At 35.9% G+C, this 20,614-nt stretch overlaps 1 protein-coding gene and 2 pseudogenes across 2 annotated transcripts; 1 reads left to right on the top strand and 2 right to left on the bottom strand.

Moving 5' to 3' along the window:
• The first annotated feature begins 319 nt into the window (after positions 1-319).
• LOC131932551 (cytochrome P450 3A24-like) lies at positions 320-2,530 on the top strand (annotated as a pseudogene).
• Positions 2,531-3,728: 1,198 nt separating this feature from the next.
• Positions 3,729-8,007, bottom strand: LOC131932548 (RING finger and CHY zinc finger domain-containing protein 1-like; annotated as a pseudogene).
• Positions 8,008-10,983: 2,976 nt separating this feature from the next.
• LOC131932547 (trimethylguanosine synthase) lies at positions 10,984-20,614 on the bottom strand. 2 transcript variants are annotated; one of them, XM_059289468.1, is made up of 13 exons: positions 20,546-20,614; positions 17,765-17,852; positions 17,548-17,660; positions 16,576-17,077; positions 15,441-16,314; positions 15,255-15,330; positions 14,811-15,036; positions 13,720-13,981; positions 13,206-13,337; positions 12,840-12,946; positions 12,537-12,645; positions 12,311-12,390; positions 10,984-11,706 (listed from the first exon to the last, which is right to left on the bottom strand). In XM_059289468.1, the coding sequence occupies exons 3-13, from the start codon at positions 17,658-17,660 to the stop codon at positions 11,587-11,589; spliced, it is 2,601 nt and encodes an 866-aa protein (XP_059145451.1). In that variant the 5' UTR covers positions 17,765-17,852; positions 20,546-20,614; the 3' UTR covers positions 10,984-11,586. The 2 variants fall into 2 exon arrangements, with proteins under 2 accessions (XP_059145451.1, XP_059145453.1); XM_059289470.1 differs by having other exon boundaries at positions 20,541-20,610.

Genomic DNA, 20,614 nt, shown 5'->3' with positions numbered 1-20,614 from the left:
TAAATGCTAATTTGGGTAATTTAACGTAGACCTAAAACATAATATTATGGTGCAAGAAGTTAACTTATTAATTAATATCAGTTTAATTTAGAGGAAAATCAAGTATGCCTATCTATCACTAGTATCAGTTATGTTGTTCTGAAGACGTACGGTTTCCCATTTTCTGTATTAGATTAGAGCTATATTCTAGTTAAACATATTTGTAAATGTATTTTAGTTTACACATTATAATAAGCCTACATTTAGGGTCTACGTCTTTACATCTTACTAGCACTTACACTTTTCTTTAGCACTAAGAAAATGTCTTCGACTTCGTCAGGTCTATGGGTGGTACGACACTAGAACACCCATTCTAGTGGTCAAGGATCTGGACATGATCAAAGAGATCATGGTGAAGAACTTCAGCAGCTTTGTAGACCGCCGAGTTCCCATGGAACACGATCTTCCCTTTCGCGACAACCTCCTAACGCTGAAAGGCGAACGCTGGAAGCGAGTTCGAAGCACAGTGAGCCCAACATTTAGTTCAGGGAGAATCAAGAAAATGTCGCCTCATGTCGAACGCAATGTTAAAATTCTACTTAGAACCTTCACGCCAAGCAGGAAAGCGGGGAGAATGTTGATCTCAAAGATGTATGCAGCTGCTTCGCTTTGGACAACATTGCCAGCATTGCTTTTGGGTTAGAGATTAACACACAGAAAGACCCCAACAACCCGTTCGCCGTCGAGGCTAAGAAAATCACCAACCCTAACATGCTTTTGTTCGCCATCATTTTGTTTTTCCCAGAACTTGGGAAAATATTCACAAAAAATAGGACTCCCGATTTTTCCTAAGAAATCCATGCAATATTTAGCTGATGTAGTGGACGCGGCCATAGAGGGGAGGAAGAGGGATGGGACCGAGGGAAAGTTTAACGATTTTCTTGATCTCATCACCAACGCTGAGAAAGGGGACACTGAATTTGAGAAAGATCAGCTGACAAGATCGGAAATTCACGTAAGTTTGAAACTATTCTATGCATATTTGATGTTTTTGTAGTCTACACACACAAGCTTACAAAGTGCACGGAATGGAAAAGCCATTCGTTCATTCAGCATTGTTCAAAAGAGAAAAGAGGCCTAAATTTATATGGAAATATATCCCCAAAATGAATTTATCGATGGTGAATGCGGGCAGAGGCGTAGCGAGGGGGGGGGGGGGGTGCGGACCGCACCGGGTGGGCACCATTAAGGGGGTGATACCAAGGCAAAAAATAGCAAAATATATAGAGAAAAATCTTGAGGGGGGTGCAAATCGAAAGTTTGAGGAGAAGGGGGGGGGGTGCAAATCAAAAGTTTGAGGGGGGTGACACCCGACTTCGCTACGCCACTGATGCCGGGATAGTCTTAATCATTAATCTCACTGCCGGTATAATCTTATTCTCACTGTTGACCAACCTTTCAGAGCAAAAAAAAAATGTAGAAAAATAAAGGATGTTTGAGGGGACATATTTAAGTTTCAAAAGTCTTGCATTCGCCTCAAGCTTATTCAATAAAACAACAATCATCATCTTTTCCCGTTCATGCCTAAGTCTCATGAAGTAGAGTTCATCTGTTTCACTGACCTCGGTATACAAGGGAAATAGTGTGGTCAGCAGAAGTCAGCACTATGTCTAACCGCCTTTGTTTCCATAAAGTTCATCTGTTTCATAGACCTCGGGATACAGGAGAATAGTGTGGTCAGCACTGTACCTGCCGCCTTAGTCTCCATAATGTGAGTCAGGTGCCCATCATTTAATAATTTGCCTTAAACATGCAGTCTATTTTTCACTCAGGCATTTTAACCAGGTCTTCAAATACATCCCATCTAGGCGCAGTCAATCGTCTTCATATTTGGTGGACTGGAGACCGTCTCCACAGTAATGTCCCTTCAACCTTGTTTCTGCTAGCCGTCCACCCCGAATGCTGCGAAAAGGCCCAAGCGGGAAATCGCTGAAAAAATCGGCAAAGATTTCCCGACCTACGAAAGCGTCAACCGCCTCCACTATCTCGAGATGTGTATCAGCGAGGCGATACGGATAGTCCCCCCCTGGCATCTTCATCGATCGACAGTGTGTGCAGGATGTTGAGATTCACGGTGTTCACATCCCCAAAGGTTTGATCGTCCTTATACCCGTATATGCTATCCACAACGACCCCGATCTATGGGAAAACCCCGAAAAATTCGACCCGGAAAGATTTAACCAAGAAAACAAAAGTACCAGGCATCCGTTCGCTTATCTCCCTTTTGGGCAAGGGCCGAGAAACTGCGTGGGAATGAGGCTAGCCTTGCTGGAGCTGAAAATGGCGATCGCGGCATTTTGCAGAAGTTCACGCCTGTTCCATGTAGCAAAACGGTCTATCCTTTTAACCTGAACAAGATACAGGCAAGAGCAGACGATGGGGTGTGGGTGAGAATGGAAGCCAGAAAGTAGATCATTCAGGCGCTCAACTACTTAGCAGCGACCTACCTCTCGTATAACAAGTGCCCTGGGTTTTGTTGCCACTAATGAATTATAGTTTTATTATAGAGACCGATTATATAAAAAACCCAACCCCACCTGTTGAAATACTTCTTTCAAAATAACTTAATGAAGACTGGGAGAAAATATTTTTTATATATAACCAATATACATTACCAATAGTTTACATTACCAAGTTAGATTTTTTTTTTAAAATTTAATTTCCACTACCTTTTTTTCCACATAACATAATTAAGAATATTACTATATGACCAAGCAATATATCTTAGTGGTCAGCAGCATTATTTTGGAATATTTCTTGTCAAAACTTCACAAACGGCAAGTTTTTATATCAATATATCAGCAGACAACCACGACACATTTAATCAGCAAAATGTAAACAAATCAACTTTTTTTAAAAATCATATTTATTTTTTCTTAAATAATCTATCTGCTCATTAATTGTGAACTGTTATACTTGATCACCTTGGAGATTTTTTATTTTACTACATTTACAATTGTTTTAATGAATGTTACTAGAGATAAGCTTAAATAAACTGTGATAAACAAACAACAACCTGGTTCATGTTTATCTTACAATGAACACAACCTTGGAAGACTAAACTATTATGCCCAACACAGTCATGAATTATAAAAAAATAACATACAAACTAACATTAATTACTTTTTACATATTATTAAACTTTCAAAAAAAAGAGATCAAAATAATATATATTACCTGGCTATGTTTGTAAGCACAATGGACATGTTGTCACAATCCAACATGTTTGTTGTGGATAAAATAAAAAAAAACATCCACCAAAATTTAATGTGTTTAAAAAAATATTCACTTAATGATTTTAATATGTGTTCCATGATGACTCAGCAAATAAAATAAAGTGTACATACGCAGTAACCTAAAAAATTAAGGAAAATAAATTAGAAAATGAATATACATGCAATGAGTTTATTTTGACACCTTCTTCATTAATTGTTTTGTACACTTTAAAAACAAAAAAACAAATACACTTTAACAGTTAAGTAGAACTGAATTGATGTTTTGATTTTCAAAAACATGGATTCTAAAAAAACACAACCTAGAATTAACTTCTTTAAAAGGAAAAACAAAAAACACAACCTAGAATTAACTTCTTTAAAAGTAAAAACAACATTTTCTGACGTTCAATTTTGTTAGTAGGTTTAGTTAAAATGTCAGAAGTAATAATTTTCTACATATAAATAATAATTAATAAATGCCCCTGTGTGGACAAGGAAATGGGTAAATGAATGGCTATAATATGGCCTAGTGTAGTCAGCTCTCAGAAATGGGTAAATGAATGCCTATAATATAGCCTAGTGTAGTCAGCTCTCAGAAATGGGTTAAATGAATGCCTATAATATAGCCTAGTGTAGTCAGCTCTCAGAAATGGGTAAATGAATGCCTACTCTTGTGTTGTGTTGTAGCCACCACAGTGCATGCACTTTAACCCCTCAGTGTTGAACAGCTGTTCACAGTGCTGTGGGTTAGAACAAATGGAGTGCTGTTATAATTAGTACATCACAGCTGTCACTATGTACAGCTGTATTCTGCAGAGAACAGCTGTAACATAAATAGGGAATTTTTACAACTAAGGTAAAACTTAATAGTCCCAGTTATTGCTTTACCATTTACAGATGTTTTTAACAATTCAAAACACATGAAAACTTGGTAAAAATAATTCCTTAGAATTTTATTTATGATCTTTATTTAAGTGTAATAGCTTGGTCTGAGGGCAAGGCAGATGATTAGCATATGACTGCTAACCAGAAAGTCCAATTTTCACTTCAGTTCAGTTGAACCTCCCTAGTCCATTAAACTCTGATGGGTACCTGACTCATGTTAGGGGAAGTACAGACGGCTTTGCATAGTGCTGACCTAACTATCCTTTCATATGCCAAGGTAACTGAAACAAGTGAACACTGCATCACCTGCCCATGGACCACTAGCTTAGAAAGGGTACTTTACTAACTTTTTAAGTTAAAACAGAAAACAACATAAAATAAACACAAAGATTATTTTTATATTATGCAGAACTAGTTCCCCTCAATTTTTTATAAAGTGCAGATGCAGCAAATAATTTTTGCTGGCCTTTAAATGCAGTTCCTCTGTTAAAAATGCTGTTTTGCAAGATTTTACAAAATCAAACACACAGAAAAAAAAACTACAAGATGTAAACACAACTTAAAATGGCAACTCTAGTATCTTGATTAAAAGATCCAAAAAACAGCTACAAAACACGTGAGTAAATAAAGAACATATTAGAAAGCATTACAGAGCATTGTTATAGACATGATGCCAGTTGATCAAACACTGGCAGTTTAAAGCGTTAATAATCCAGCTTTTATTCCACTTACCTTGTGACAATCTTGGCACAAAATTTTAATCGTGATGTGACCGCAGATCTTCAGGAATCACAACAGAAGCGCAAGCATCATCCATCTCTTCCACACTTCCCCCATATCAAATAAAGATTCCTTACATATTGGACACTGGTATAACCTGTCATTAAAAAAAATTGTTTTTCTTGACAAATGTAAATCAAAATTATTGAAGTTTTTTTTTTCAAATATAGGATTTTAACAACTAGCTTCTATATTTAGAATCAGGATGACAAGAAAGTTGTGTAGAGCGTAATTCTCAAAAATGGTTACAAGGCCTTAACCCTTAAAATTTCATGGAGTTCACCAAACTCTAAGGGTTAAATTCAATTGGAAAAGTAAGTTTGATGGCTAGCTATGGTGACGTACCATACAATATCTCAGTATGCATGAATCCTGGAAATATGAGTTCTACTTCATCATTAATGTTGGGAAAGAAGAGGAACTTATTTACTGTTACATAAAAAAAAGATTTTACTCATGAAAGAAAAACTACTAATAAGAAAATGATAAACACCTTTGTTGATAATATTCATCTAGGCATTTTCTGAAATATAAAATTAAAACAAATATATATATTTTAGAAAGATAATACATTTGAACTTATAAGTAAAAGGTATTGCAATATAATACAGTGAAAAAAAGTTACATAAAGTTACAGAATTTAAGTTTCTATTTTAATAACCATTGTATAACAAGGAAATAGATGACAGTTAATATAAACACTGATGGGACGGAGTGGTCTAGCAGTAGAGAGCTGGACTGCTAACCCGTAAGTCTCGAGTTTGAACGTCCCTGAGTCTACCCAACTCTGATGGGTACCTAACTCTCGTTAGGGAAAGTAAAGGCGGCTGGGCATAGTGCTGACTACACTATCTCTTCATATGCGGAGGTCACAGAAACAAGTGAAACTCTACTTCACTTGCCCATAGGCCATCAGGTTTGTAAGGGAAACTTTACTTGAATATAACACTGCAATGAGTATAGAAGTTTTGTGGAGTATTTACCTGTGAAGCATGTGGCCACATTTAGGTATCTGCATCTCTGACCTGGAAGTGTGTAAATACTCTCGACATATAGGGACAGCAAGAGAATAGGACACGTTCTCCACACACTGAAAAAATATTGTGCAAATACTCTCGACATATAGGACAGCAAGAATAGGACACGTTCTCCACACACTGGAAAAATATTGTTTCAATTGGTCTTTACATCAGAACAGTTTTTTTTTGCCCACTTAGAAGATGATCTAGTATTACTTTTTAAAAACAAAACCAATCACAATATCTTATTTTTATTTTTCTTCTGAAATAATGGCTCATGAATGAGGTTTCCAACTATAGTCCAATCAACCTTGATGTAACTTAACTTGAATTGGGGAAAGTAAAGGTAATCAGGCAATTGCTTCATCATATTTTAAAACAATACAAATCCATCTGTTAGGTGTTTATGACTTAGATGAGAATACTTTAGTTTTTTGAAGCAATAACTAGCCCATGTAAAATAAATTCAAATAAAATACCTTGTGTTTTCCTTCAAGGTCTTTGCTGAGGCAAGCATTGCATCTATCACAATGATAAAATTTACTCCGCGGTCCAACCCTATCCAAAGAAAAAAAAAACAAAAACACCCACATTCTTTTATTGATGATATAAAATTTACAAAAGTGGTAAAGCTTTATTTATAGCTAATTCCATTTTTAGGCCCCACATAATAACTGTCAGGAGAGTTTACCTGCATATGCCACACTTGTCACAGTGGAACTGTTCATTATCTTTATCATATAGTCGGCATATTCTGGCAAAAATATTCTCCGAATTCAATGCCACAGCCTTCACAATTCTTTCTCACCTAGAAAAAAATGTTTAATCATCACCTAAAGTAACTCATATTATCTTAAATTAAATTTTAGAGGTTGTTCTCTACTCTGCTTGAATTTTAAAAAAAGCCTTTCATTTTTTTTTTATGAAGTGACAGTTGTAATGATTGTAAACGGCTGATTAAAAATTGCAACTAACGCTGCAATTTAAAAGGATGAAAAAAAAACCCATTAAAATTACTTTTAACATATTAAATTAAAGAAACATAGTAACATTTAAAGCTTATTAAAATTTTGAATTTAAAATATATGAGTGTCAACAGATGTGAACCAAGGCTAATTGTCACACTCACTGCTTGTATTGTACTGCACTTTTTACATTGAATCTCTTGTACTTTGTGACGGTTCATTTCATGATTGTTTGACTCATCATGGCAAAATCGACATGAATAGAATACTGAACAGCATGGAGCCTACAAATAGTGAAAAAAATATGTATTAAATTTTACAAATACAAACAAGCAACTACACCTGTAACCAGTGTTTCTTTCAGACTTTTACTCCAGGGGAGGGGGGGGGGGCACTTGAAATTTTTTGGGGGGCGGACATTGTTAAAAGTATAGGTATATTTTCCATATAAAATCCATTTTGTTCGGGGGAGGGATGTTAGACTTTCTTTGGGGGGGGGGGGGGGGCGGAAAGAGATACCTGGAAGAAACTCTTCCTGTAACCAAACCACTTGTGACCAATCAAAAAGTATTGAACGAGTCTCACCTATCTGCTTAAAAATTCTGTGTTATTAAATACAAAAATCGTCAGGTGTAACATTTAATTTGGTTTTTTTAAAAACTAGCTCAACAGACAACAGTGAATAGTAATCTGATGTTAAATTTAGTTTTCAATTGATTATCTATTTCATTGTGTCTTAAAATAATTAGCCCATGGCCTATATTTAAAATGGCAACTATCTATTTAGAATCTAGAATCTATCACTAATACAGACAGAGACTTGATTTTTATTAATTGTTTATTAAATATTATTTATTTATTAATGAAAAAATTGATACCTGCTAAGTAAAGTAAATAATAATTAATAATTTATTAATTAAGGCTAGCAGTCGGCATACCTTTAGTTTGCAAAATCTCTTATAGTGCTGGCATTCATCTTCAGAGCCTTCTTGAACTACACTTTTGCAGGCTTCTTCGCTCGTCATTCTCGCTTCTTCTGTCTTCGTTTCCTCATCACCCGCAGTAGTGGACATTTTTGTTTTTTAATAGGCCCACAGTAGAATCATATGGTTAGGTATAGCCCACTCTTGCTTGTAAGAAATCAGTTTTCAAAAACTTTAGGCTTGCTAAAATCTGGCCATTCAATATTAAAATTTAGGGCCTAGCTTGCCCCTCCCCCAACAAATCATTGAATCATATTGTATTTAAAGTATTATTTATTTTTTAAAATATTAAAGCAAAACTAAGTTTATAATATATAATATAAGCATATACTATAAAATAGTAAGGTTTACTTAGGGTTATTTCGAATTTTCTCCATAGTGATTGGTATAGTACGGAGTACAAAATTTTAAGGGTGGAGGGTGGGGGGGGGGGGGGGGGGGGGGGGGTTGACAGAAAATAGCAAAAAAAAAAAAAATTCTACTTTTGGTAAACTCGCTAGGATTTAATATTCTTACAGCCTTTTTTTTTCAAATATTCAATAAAGCAGAGTAAACTGAATGTTTTTTATGAGGCACACGATGCTGTCGGAAGGGGGAGCGGACGGAGCTCTTTAACTTTTGTTAGCTGGGGACAGAAACCCTTCTAGAAGAGAACAGAATTTCTTCCAGACATCTCTTCGGGGGGGGGGGGGGGCTTAGACCCCCCGAAAATTTTTTACCGCTCCCCCCCGAACGAAATGAAATTTATATAATTTATATAGAAAATATATACTTTTAACAGTGTCCGCCCCCCCCCCCCCCCCGAAGAAAATCTACTGCCCCCCCCGAAAATTTCAAGTGCCCCCCCCCCCCCCCCCCCCGGAGAAAAAAGTCTGGAAGAAACACTGGGAGAGAACACTCCTAATCCAAACATTTCTCTGTGAACATCCATTGTCTCCAGAGGCAAAGTGGAGCCATAATATGGACCATTATGTATAGGATGACTGTAAAATAAAGATTCATCTTTAGAACTAACAATCCATTGGGCAGATGAAGTAGAGTTCACGTTTCTTGACCCGCCGTTACTGTCCCTGATGTAAATTAGGTACCCATTAGAGCTGGGTGGACGTTCAATGTACTTGAACTCTGAACCAGAAACTTTCAGTTTGGCAGTCGTATGCTCTACCAATCAAGTACCCGTCAATAGAGTATGACTGTGGCACGTTTTAAAACAATTTCAGGAACAGCGTTTCTTCCAGACGAAGCCCCCCCCCCCCCCGAACGAAGTGAAAATTTCAAGTGCCCCCCCCCCCCCCCCCCCCCCACCCCGGAGAAAAAAGTCTGGAAGAAACACTGTTCAGGAAGATGCAGATCATTCATTACCTCTACTGCTAAATTTCAGTCCCTCTCTAAATCAAAGTACAAACTATTGTTATTGAGTACTGTTGATAATACGTGTGCTAGAGTTCAACCTCAATTTATTTTGTGATGATGCTGCATGTATTTTCTCCATCCACTGATACTTTTCACAAACTACCCTCCTATCAATTATCAACTTTTTTTATACTAAAGAGGTTAAAGTAGCTGAAGTGGGACAGTGAAGTGAATGATGAAATTCTCAAGTTTGGAGTTCATAGATCCAACCATCTCAGATGGGTACTTGACATAAGTGAATTAAAAGTGGCTGGGTAAATTACTGACTACACCATTAATTAATGCCAAGTTGATGAGCTCCATCTACCATACTAAATGCAAGGCCCAAAAGGTTAACTATACTTTTTATAAGATAATTTTCTTATCATTACTACAACTATTTATATTTGTACATTACAGTAACAGCACATTTATATCTTCACATACAGCCTACGCACAATTTTATACACACACTAACCTGTGGACTCACAATACAGTCTTAAAAACACACAGGTTTTATAAACAAAACAGTCTGATATAATTGTTTATAATACTGTATTTATCTGCAAGAGGGCATTTTAACATTGATGTAGATGCACTAGCAACAGCAGAAGACATAGCTTGATCAGCAATAATTCAATATCTAACCTGATAAAGTGAGATCTCCTTACTCAGAGGTGTGTCCAACACAAGATTGGGAATATAGAAATGCCAACAATCAGCAAATCACATCTTTTATAAAGCAGCTTTTTAACACAAGAAATGTTGAACACTGTAACATTCATGATTAAAAAAAATATTACTCTTTTAAAACTTCATGCAAATTATTTATTCAATGTAAATAAAGTCTTTCAAAGACCAAATCATGGCTGTAAGCTCATTAAAAAATATAACTTTAAAACATAATATAAAAATGTTTCAAAAATCATGTAACATGCATTTTTATACACCAAAAAATTTAATTTTTCAGAATTTGAAACTCAAATTTTAACTTCATTTAATTAAAAATTTAGTTATTCAATTGCAAGTAGTAGGTAACAAAATATCTTCTGTTACACAAAGTAAAATACACTGTCTTAGGTGTGACATATCAGATGTATTTGTGGCTATGACTGTGATTATAGCCAGTAAAAAGCCCAGTAACTTCACCATTAAAACAAGTTACTTAAGAAAGCAAGAATAAAACTGAGGACTATGGACCGAAATGCATTGCCCTGAAACAAATAACTCAAATAAAATAGTTTTAATCAACCGTATAAAATGGAATTTTAATGATACAAATTCAATTAAATGTGAGCAAGGAGAACAACAATAGTACATTTAAAATGGAAACAATTAACATGCACATGGAGTGAGTTTAAAAACATGTAAAGCAGCAGGTCATTTGGTCCAAACATTTTCAGGTAATAACATAAAAAAATACATTTCAGAGATCGTTTAGGGAAATCAAGACAGCAAATCTTTTTGACAAAATGCCCTATATGCAACAACAGTAACACCTGTTTCTTGAGTTCCTTGATTCAACACATACCACAACCATCAACACTCCCTGAGATTCTGTGTCTGACTTGATTCATAATTGCTGCTTTAGCTAGTCAGCACAAAAGGTAAACAGTACCTTAGTTTGGAACAGTCAGTCCTAACTGGCCAACCAATACAGGTGGCAAGCAAAAATATTTTGAACAGTCAACCCAAACTGGCCAACCAAAAATATTTTGAACTGTCAGTCCAAACTGGCCTACCAATACATGTGGCAAGCAACCATTTAAAAAAAAAATTAAAAACCACTTGACTACATGATAGCACAATGAACTGTTATGGAAGCCAAAGGTAAACAATAACCTGAAATAGTAGGCCTATGTTGTTCAGAAAATAAGTTGGTTGCTCACAGCAATTGAAGGAATAACTGCCACCATGATTTTATTGAAATACAGCTAAGTTGATGATAATATATAGCATATGATTTAGTAAAATATTTAGCCATTAGGATGTAATGAGTAGGCTTAAGCAACAGCTAGGAATTGTTTTTTACCAAAATCACTTTTAAAAATTTACACTAACATTACATAAAATAAACCATCCAATGGCTGTCTAAGCCAAATAATCTAATGATGGATTAGAATTCAACACATTATTTTATAGATGGAATGGGCTCATGAAAAAAGCAAAGATTTTACAATTATGCTTTTAGCAGATTAAACACTGTGGAACAGCTTAAAAATAGTGACTTGATACCCTAGCTCATGTTCAATGGGATTTCAGTAAGCAGATCTGGGAACCGGCATCAATGTGTCAACATTGCATTGGGTTAATCGTTTTCTTGAGATAAAATGAGGTCCCCAAAGTAAGCCGTGATTGTTTTTAATTTCTTGTTGAGGAAGTTCTGTTCTATTTCCACCTGTTTCCCCACACCGGCCAGTGCTGTTAGCTGAAATTGTCAAGTGTTTCAAACCATTTTAGGCTGGAGACATTTATCATTCTTCATTAAAACTCATTTCATAATTAACTTATTAAGGACATAATCTATAATATTTTTTATCAGTTATATAATTTAATTTAAGCTGATTTGTTTTGTTAAAAAACAAACAAAAAGCTCTAGCAGTGTAAATTTTTCTTTAAGCAGTTCCAATACACATTTTTCTGAAAAAGAAACTTTTAAAACTTTAGTTTCACTTCTTATATTTTAATGGGCAATTATGATGGGATGGAGTGGCCTAGCTGTAGAGGGCTGGACTGCTAACCCAAAAGTCTTGAGTTCAAATCCGGGTTCAAGTCAGTAGACTGTTCCTGAATCCACCCAACTCTGATGGGTACCTAACTCTCTTTAGGGTAAGTAAAGGCGGCTGGGCATAGTGCTGACCACGCTATCCCTTCATATGTGAGGTCACAGAAACAAGTGAACTCTACTTCACTTGCCCTGTAGACTTAGGTTTGAAAGGGAACTTTACAAATATTGGCTGCATTTAGTCTAGGCACACACTTATTTGTTAGTGCAATCAAGTTATTTAAGATAAGTTTCAGAAGACACTTACTTTTTCAGAGTCTGTGTTCCTTGGTAGGAAAAAAGCAATACTGTCAGTAACTTGTCTGCTCAGACTTATCAAATCTGAAGTACATCCGTTAAGGCTAAATCACAACAGAATCAGACTGAACATTACTGTAAAGAACTATTTCTTCTAGACATTTAACAAACTTAAAACAACATTGAAATTAATAAGGTTATTAGCTAATACATGTATCAGTTTGTCAAAGGATATGCATTGAAACCAGCCATGTCATCCAAGTCATAGATGTCTTTATTGAGATATTCAGGGCCTCCCCACGGAGGGCTGAGAAATACCACATCAGCTTTCAGAGTCGGAGCCAACTACAACAAGATGTGAGAAAAAAAACAGCATAATTTATAGCAATAAGAAGTTTAAATTTGTTCTAGATTTATTGACAATAAAATCTAACTGTGTAAAATGACTAAATAGTATGTGAATATTTTAAACCTGAGTGAATCTCTAACTGGCCTAAAGCAAACAGAAGAGACAAAATATTTTCTTGCTAGGAACTTACCTGTAAAAAGTCCCCATGAATGAACTCTATCCTGTCAGCAACACCATACACCTCAGCATTATTTCTTGCCATCTCTATCTTGGACTCATCTATGTCTATAGCAATCACTGCAAGGAAAAAACGTAACTATCTAATTACATGGGCTTTTTGTGTGGAAATAAATGTATCTCGTTTTTTTTATTATAGTTAAATAATAAAATAAGATTTTTATAATACACTGGCATGACAAAGAAGTATTTAACCTAATATAGGCCGTTTGATGTCTGAAATCACTACTAGAATCTAGACAAAAATTAACTATAAGTTCAAGGCTAGAGTTAAAATTAGGGAAATATTAAACTGACTATTTTCAAAAAGACAAGCTACCTTTGTTGCAGGTGAAGGCAAATTGGATGGCATTTCCACCAGCCCCACAGAAACCATCAACAATGACATCACACCTGCACCTCTCTGCGATGTGGGCGGCTATAACCTCAGGTGTTACAGAAAACCAGCTCTCTGGAAAGACAAAAGGAAAACATATGGCATAATATCAAAAGCCTGGACGCTCACTTATGGAAAAATGTTCTTTTTCACAGGGAGTTCATTGATAGGATTACATTCTATTACATAATATATGATCTATGTTCAATTTTCATCATTGAGCGCAAATAGCTTTTAAGTTTACACCAAACTAAATTAATTTTTTACTTTTTAGTGCATTTTATCATTTGTGCTTTTTTTTTGTTTGTGATTTGTGAATATAATAAAAGCCCTTTTCAAACTTTTTTTTTAAATTTTTTTTTTGGGGTGAGATTTATTAATTACAAAAAAAGGAAAAAAACAAACAAACTGCTATTAAAACCAGATACAAAAGATAACTAAAATAAATGAAAAGTACCTCTATCAAGTTTTATCCCATCATCAAATTTTCTGAACAGCCTGTATCTCTGGTACCAATACTTCCTCAACACCGGATCATTGGCGATCTCCTCAGGAATGGGAACAGAAGGCCTCTTTCTGCTCTTTTTCTTATTTCTCTTCCTCCTCTCTGGTGTGTTGCTTGATGAATCAGGTTCAATGGTGTCTTGTACCAGACACAAGGAAGCCTCTTCCTGGCTTTGCTCTCCATCTTCATACTCATCAAAGAAACTGCAGGTAGCCTTCAAGTTGAAGAAAAAAAAAATCAAATATAAAACACAAGCTTCACGATTTGCTATATGCTAGGGTTGGTATTGAGATAAAAAAAAAAAACCCGTTCCCAAATCAATTTATTTCAACAAATAAAAAGCTAAACATTTTACTTAACATTTACTATCCATGTCATTATCGACAGCTAAAACATAGTAACAGCTTTGAGAATGTAAATCCTCGAGAAATCTATTGAACAAGACTAACCGCTGGACCTTACCAGAGTCCAGCGTACCCAACTAATAGATAATGTAACATTAAATCTAAACAAGTTTGAAATAATGATAGCAAATATGCTATAAAGACTCTAAACCTTCAATAAAATCAGATTTTCATCCTTTAAGGGGTCATCCATAAATGACGACACACTCATAGGGGGGAGGGGGATCCGTAATTTTTTGACGGTGTGTGACGAGGAGGAGGGGGTTCAGATGGGGGTTTGATTATATAAAAGCAATGTTAGAAAACGAGTTTTAGCCGTTATTTTGCGTTTTAGAAAACTGTTTTAATAAATTTTAATAGGATTAGATTAAAATACTCTATGTTGAGAGAGTTCAGACGAGATTTTGGAAAAATATTGATGTTTTCAGAAAAATTCAACTGCAATTTTGAGGGGGGGGGGGGGGGGGGGGGGGGGTGTTGTAGGTTGAAGGGGGGGGGGGGGGGGGGGGGCTGGCTTTTTGTGACAATGTGTGACATAGGGGAGGAAAAAATAGTCAAAAAAAAAAAGCGTGACGTCATCTATGGATGACCCCTAAATAAATATTTTAAAGTTCATACAAATTACAACTGAATATTCACCTCTGAAACAGCAATCTTCAGACCAGATCGTTCTGACTCTAGTTCCTGTGGGTTACCGTCATCATCAAATACTATGTGTTTTGCTTTAGGGATAGGAGTTTCATCATCTTCTTCTCTTAGGTTGGGAGTTCTTCCAAAATCCAAATGGAGACGTTTCGCTTCTTTCACAATGTTTCTTCTTTTATAGATGACAGTGCCATGCACTATTTTTCTCTTTCTGTGTTCCCTGAGAATAATTTCAAAAGTTTATTTTTGCAAACCATTTTTCTAAAATACATCTCATAAAATCATTTGTCTTAAAGATTTTGACGATAGACAATTGTCAGGATTTACAGTAACAATTAACAAGGTTTACCTACACAAGCAATTTTCCTAGAAACCAATCTCAATAAATCTGTTTGTAAAATTAAGATAAAAGACAATAAAATAACAGCCAACACCTACCGCTGCTCAACATCCTTCATCACAGCTAAACCCAGCAACTCCAGCGTCTCAGGAATACTTTTCTTGTTGTCCATACCTGATACACAGGTTTGTAAAAAAGTGCACATGTTAATAAGATTTGAAAATGTGTTTAAAAAATCCATACCTATAATAAAAAGTTATGTATTTAATAAAGCAGGGAAATACCTTTGTCCTGCAGATCCTCGTCATTACTGAAGCTGTTTAATTCCTCTTGCTCTGCCTCCTCACCCCCATCTACAATTATCTCAGGGGTCTCCATGTAAGGGTTAGCCATTGAAAACAAATCCTCGTCAAGGGAGGACATCTCAAAGGGCTTGTCTGGGTTTTCCCTGAGCCAGTCACCAACCTTCTCTTTCACATGCCAGTAGATCTGGTTCTTCAGATCTTCATGAGTACCCTTCAGCATTTGAATCAGATCATCATGGCTGTAATACCCAGCTCCGTCTGCTACATCGTTGTCGTCCGTGGCGAAGCTTCCATCTTGTACGTTGTAATGTTGACTGGTGTCATCATCACTTTGACCGGAGCCCTCGGAGTCTTCACCGGATGTATGAACATACCCATGATCATTCCCATTATGGTTGTTATGCTGAGAAACTGACTGCAATGTCAGCTGATCTGTCTTGTGTGACGAAGCATCACCAGCTTCTGTGACACCATTTAGCGCCGGACCCACAGTCTGTTTAGATTCACTCTCTTCCCCCACTATCACCCTTTCACCTAAATCAGCCCGGAAACTATCCGCGACACTGTTCAACCCATTTTCCTTCCCCTGAGTCCCATCATTCGAACTGCGACTCTGTGTTGTATCTGGTACACCAGCCGCAGCATCACTACCATCACCAGCACCTCTGACATTACTCTCCCCACTGTCTGTCACCTCAACCTCCACCCCCGGGGGAATGGATCCTGTGATTTGATCGTAATACATGGCATAGTCCGGGTACATTGAGACAAAAGACTTGTAAACCAACAGCTCACCACTTTCTTCCCACAGAGAGAGGAATCTATTACGAATTTCTTTCTCTGTCAACATTATCTGGGGGAAAAATCGTTGTTAATTATTTTATACGAGATACAAGCAAATCATTGAATTATAAATTCTACCTTTTGATACTAATATACTGTCACCCAATAAAAATAAATAGTTGAACATATTATTACTAAAGATCTTGAGCAGTAAAATGAAAACTATCATAACTAAACATAACAGCTCCAATTTATCATTTGTAACGGCCAATAATGGTCTATAATGAACATTTACTAATAAAGCTAAATTCTACCAAAAGCTCATACCAACCTTCTTTGAACGATTTCTATTTTGTGAACCAAAATTTAACGGTAATCCCATAGACTGCATTAACTGTCCACTGCTCTCACCATCCCAACTGGAGCTCTCCTCTTCCTCCTTGCTATTCCCAATACTCAAATTCTCAGTATCCTCTGTGATCTCTGCTAGGGCAGCTGCACCTTCCAAATATCTTTTCAACCTTTCCTCTTTGCACTGAGAATCATTACCCTCCCCGCCTACAGCCCCACTGCTGTTGCACTCAGAGTCCTCAGAATCAGACGAGCTCAAATCAAAATGCTTCAATCCTAACGTGGAGAGCCGTTTGGATAACTTGCTCTGGTCAGTTTTTAAATTGTTCTCTAGAGACTCTTGGTTGACACTTGACTGTTGGGTCGAGATGGATATTTCAGAGTCTGTAACCTCTTCTTCAAGGCTTGAAATTGTTGAAACTACATCCTCAGGGGTGTCTAATTCACCTTCTGGATAAAACTCCTCTTGGTAGTTTTGTTCACTAAAGTTAAGAAAAAACCCAGTATCTAAATAATAAATGTGAATACAATTATTGTTAAGTGCAGATGTTTTTTTTAAAAAGCTTTTGCTGCATTACATTTACTAACTTAGTTATTATCAAATTAATTTCTCACATTCTGATGTACTCTCCAACTAACAGTTTCAATGTCAATGCCTAAAGAATTTTCTAAATTTTTAACCATTTTAAACTATGACTTTAACTTTAAATAATGACAAGTGCGTAAACAATTAGTTAAGTCTCTCCAGGCCTTAGAAGGGCAACCAATAAATAAGTGAAGGAAAACCAACAGGAAAAGTTAAAAAAATTGAAGTGTCTATTGGAAGCCAACTGGAAATAGGCATGTTAGGGTTATTCAATCCCAACAGATAAAGAACAGCCTAAGCCTTAAATAATACAAAGACTAGCAGAAACTGTTAATTATATTTTCCTATACACACTTGCGGTTTTACCTTAAAATACTTCTTGTTACATAAGCACGCACTAATGTGACATCTGCATTTTCATCTTCAGTTAGACAGGTAAACAAACGGAACTCAGCTAGAGTTTGTTGACGAGACCACATCTGTAAAAATTAATATCATGCCCATTGATATTCCAGTTTTCTTACAAAAATGAAATTAGTTAACTACTAGGAAAGCAGTTAAAATGTAAAATAATTCAACTTACACTAACTGACTCTCCAGATATTATGAAATGTACTCAATATATTTAAGTACAACTTGAACTTTACTTTGTGGTAGGCATTCACTTCAGTCTGTGAAAAAAAAATGCTTGTTAACTTGTTATAACACTACAAGATTTAGTATCTAACTTAAAATGAATTGTTACTTGCTGTTCGTCAATTGAATGCTTGGTAACAATTAAATTCTAGTTGGCCTAATATGCATTTGGTTATTTAAAAAAAAAATCAAAATGAACAAGAAATTCAATATTATTATGAAAACTGGTCACATGCAAAGTAGTTATTTTTTTTTTACAATGGTGATTACACTCAATACACTAACTGATGATTATGATAGGGCATAGGTTGACTCTTATGCCTAACTTATCTATTCTTCAACTTTGTTCTTAATTTTAATTGTAATGTTGGGGGGGGGGGGGGGGAAGGTTTATTTACTATTTAGCTAAATAAATAATGATATTGTAAATATTTGGGTGTGGGGAAATTGCGAGACGCGAAAAGCGAAATGGCGAGGCGGGAAAATGCGAGATGGTAATGCGAGACATACCTGCGGAATTAAGGGTAAATAGCGAGACACTTTTTGCGAAAAAAGTTTTTTCCTTTTTTTTCCATCTTTATTTATTTACATTTTTTTTTGTTTTAAAATAAACAAGCATTTAGCCATACCCTTTAACACGAGTGTTGTATATCTAAATATCTAGATCTATCTATATTCTATTTAAAAATCCTAACATCGTTGCTGTGCTACTGTCATCGCCCGCTCTTGTTAGCGAGAGGAAAATCCCGTCTCAGTCGGCATTAATTTAAAAATCTAGCCCGCTCATGTTTATACAAACGTGAGCTGTGTCATTGTGAATTGGTATAATCTTGTCAGCAGGAGAGATATTTTGCAACATCTATTTATGGATTTTTGTAATTGCAAAAAGTGTAAAAGTATAAACAATTCTTAAAAAGTGCAATTTATTTTTTTATTAAGTAATTTTAATTACAAACAAAATTTACAAACAAAATCTTCTGAAACAGTCCTCAAACACACCTCGTGACACCATCTTTCACACATAGTACACCCAACCCAGTTCATTAGACTCCCATTTATACATTTTTCTTTTGCTACTTCTTCCAATCCACATTCACAACATTTCACATTCTCATCACAGTTGACCTCCTCGTTCATCCCACAAACAACACTGGCACCCATGTTCTCAACATCATCATCTGCACGCTCAACATCTGTTTTCCGTTTTTTATAATTTGTATTTTTTATCATTTCTGTAATTTTGGCAATGTCTTGCTCATTGTTGTCACCAGCAATTGAGTTTTTTTAAAACATCGATATTTTCCCAAAATCTTGTCTAATTTCGGTCAAAATAGAGTATTTTAATCAATTCCTATTACAATGTATTAAAACAGTTTTCTAAAACGCGAAAAAACGTCTAAAATTCTTTTTCTAACATTGCTTTTTTATAGTGTGACTTCACATCTAACCCCCCCCCCCCCCTCCTCCCCCTCATCACACATCGTCATAAATTACAGACCCCCCCCTACGAGTGTGACGTCATTTATGGAAGACCCCAAATAACACCACCACCAAAACCAAAAAATTCAGATAAGTTCAACTTGGTTTTAAAAATATTTGAAGTAGGCCCATAGCTTACGATATAGCACGAGCAACTGATAATATCGGTGACGTCACTTTATTTTGTTGTATCCAAATGATGTAGGCATTTCCTTGTGCTTAGATTTATATGGTAAAAAAGCTAGAAAAAAATCGTAGGCGGCGGCTATAATACAAAATTTCTATGCAACAATAGAAAATGTGTTTGCGGCGGCAGCGGATCCGGGCACTGTGATCTTCAAAGACGGTAAATCAGGCGGCCTCGGCGTTCCACACAAAAGACAGAAGTTGATCTATCGTCGGCGGTATTTCCGTCGGTTTCGAACAAGGTGGTATTCTAAGTCGACACAAAAGATGGGGGGAGTTGACAAATCATCAGTATGTCTAGCGACGGAAAAATCGGAAGTTTTAAAAATGTAAACGAAACGTCTTTGAAGTCTGGACCAAATACCACTGAAAATCGGGTGCGGTAAATTTTTCGCAGAAATCTTCGCATTTCAACACCACCCAGCGTAAGTATCGGCTTGTGGTAAAATGCGAGACAAAAAAGTCACGTGACCGACCGTTTTCGCGCCCTTCTCGCCATTTCGCTTTTCGCGTCTCGCAATTTCCCCACACCCTAAATATTTAATATAGACTAGATCTTAGGCCTAATACTAATTTAACTTATAATATATTAAACTTCCAGTGCCAAGGGCCCTAGTCAGTAGTGCTACAGAAGTGGCATGAGTCAATAAAAATAAATGAGAGAAATAGTTTAGATTTTAACTTTTTAAGATAGGGGCCTAAAAAATGCCACCTGGTGTATTACAGGTGTATCATAAACCACTGTTTATTAATTTTGTATAGACTCTTGATCTAAATAAGATATCTAGGCTTCTAGTCTAGCTAGATTTGAGTAAGAAATCGCTTGCATTGGACTAGTACAACAAGAAAAGTAGACGAGAAGATGAGAGTAGGAGTTATCAATTTCAATGCAGAGTGACTCACTCTTCCGAGTTTTACATTTTATTTTTGTTAGTTTTAGGATAATAAATTAATTGAACATTATGTTAATTGAAACAAGTTGGTCTAAATACAATTTTATATAACCTAAAATAGATATAGAATCTAGATCTAGATCTAGACGTAGTCTAGTCTAATACCTTACACGGAAAAGTAAAGATACGATACGATAGAAATGATAAGCAGGCTCGTTTTAAAATTCAAGTTTTAAAAC

This window comes from Physella acuta, unplaced genomic scaffold (genome assembly GCF_028476545.2).
Source record: "Physella acuta isolate Inbredline_101_S28 unplaced genomic scaffold, ASM2847654v3 ptg002204l, whole genome shotgun sequence".
Classification (NCBI taxonomy): domain Eukaryota; kingdom Metazoa; phylum Mollusca; class Gastropoda; family Physidae; genus Physella; species Physella acuta.
This window is presented reverse-complemented; position numbering and strand designations above follow the sequence as displayed.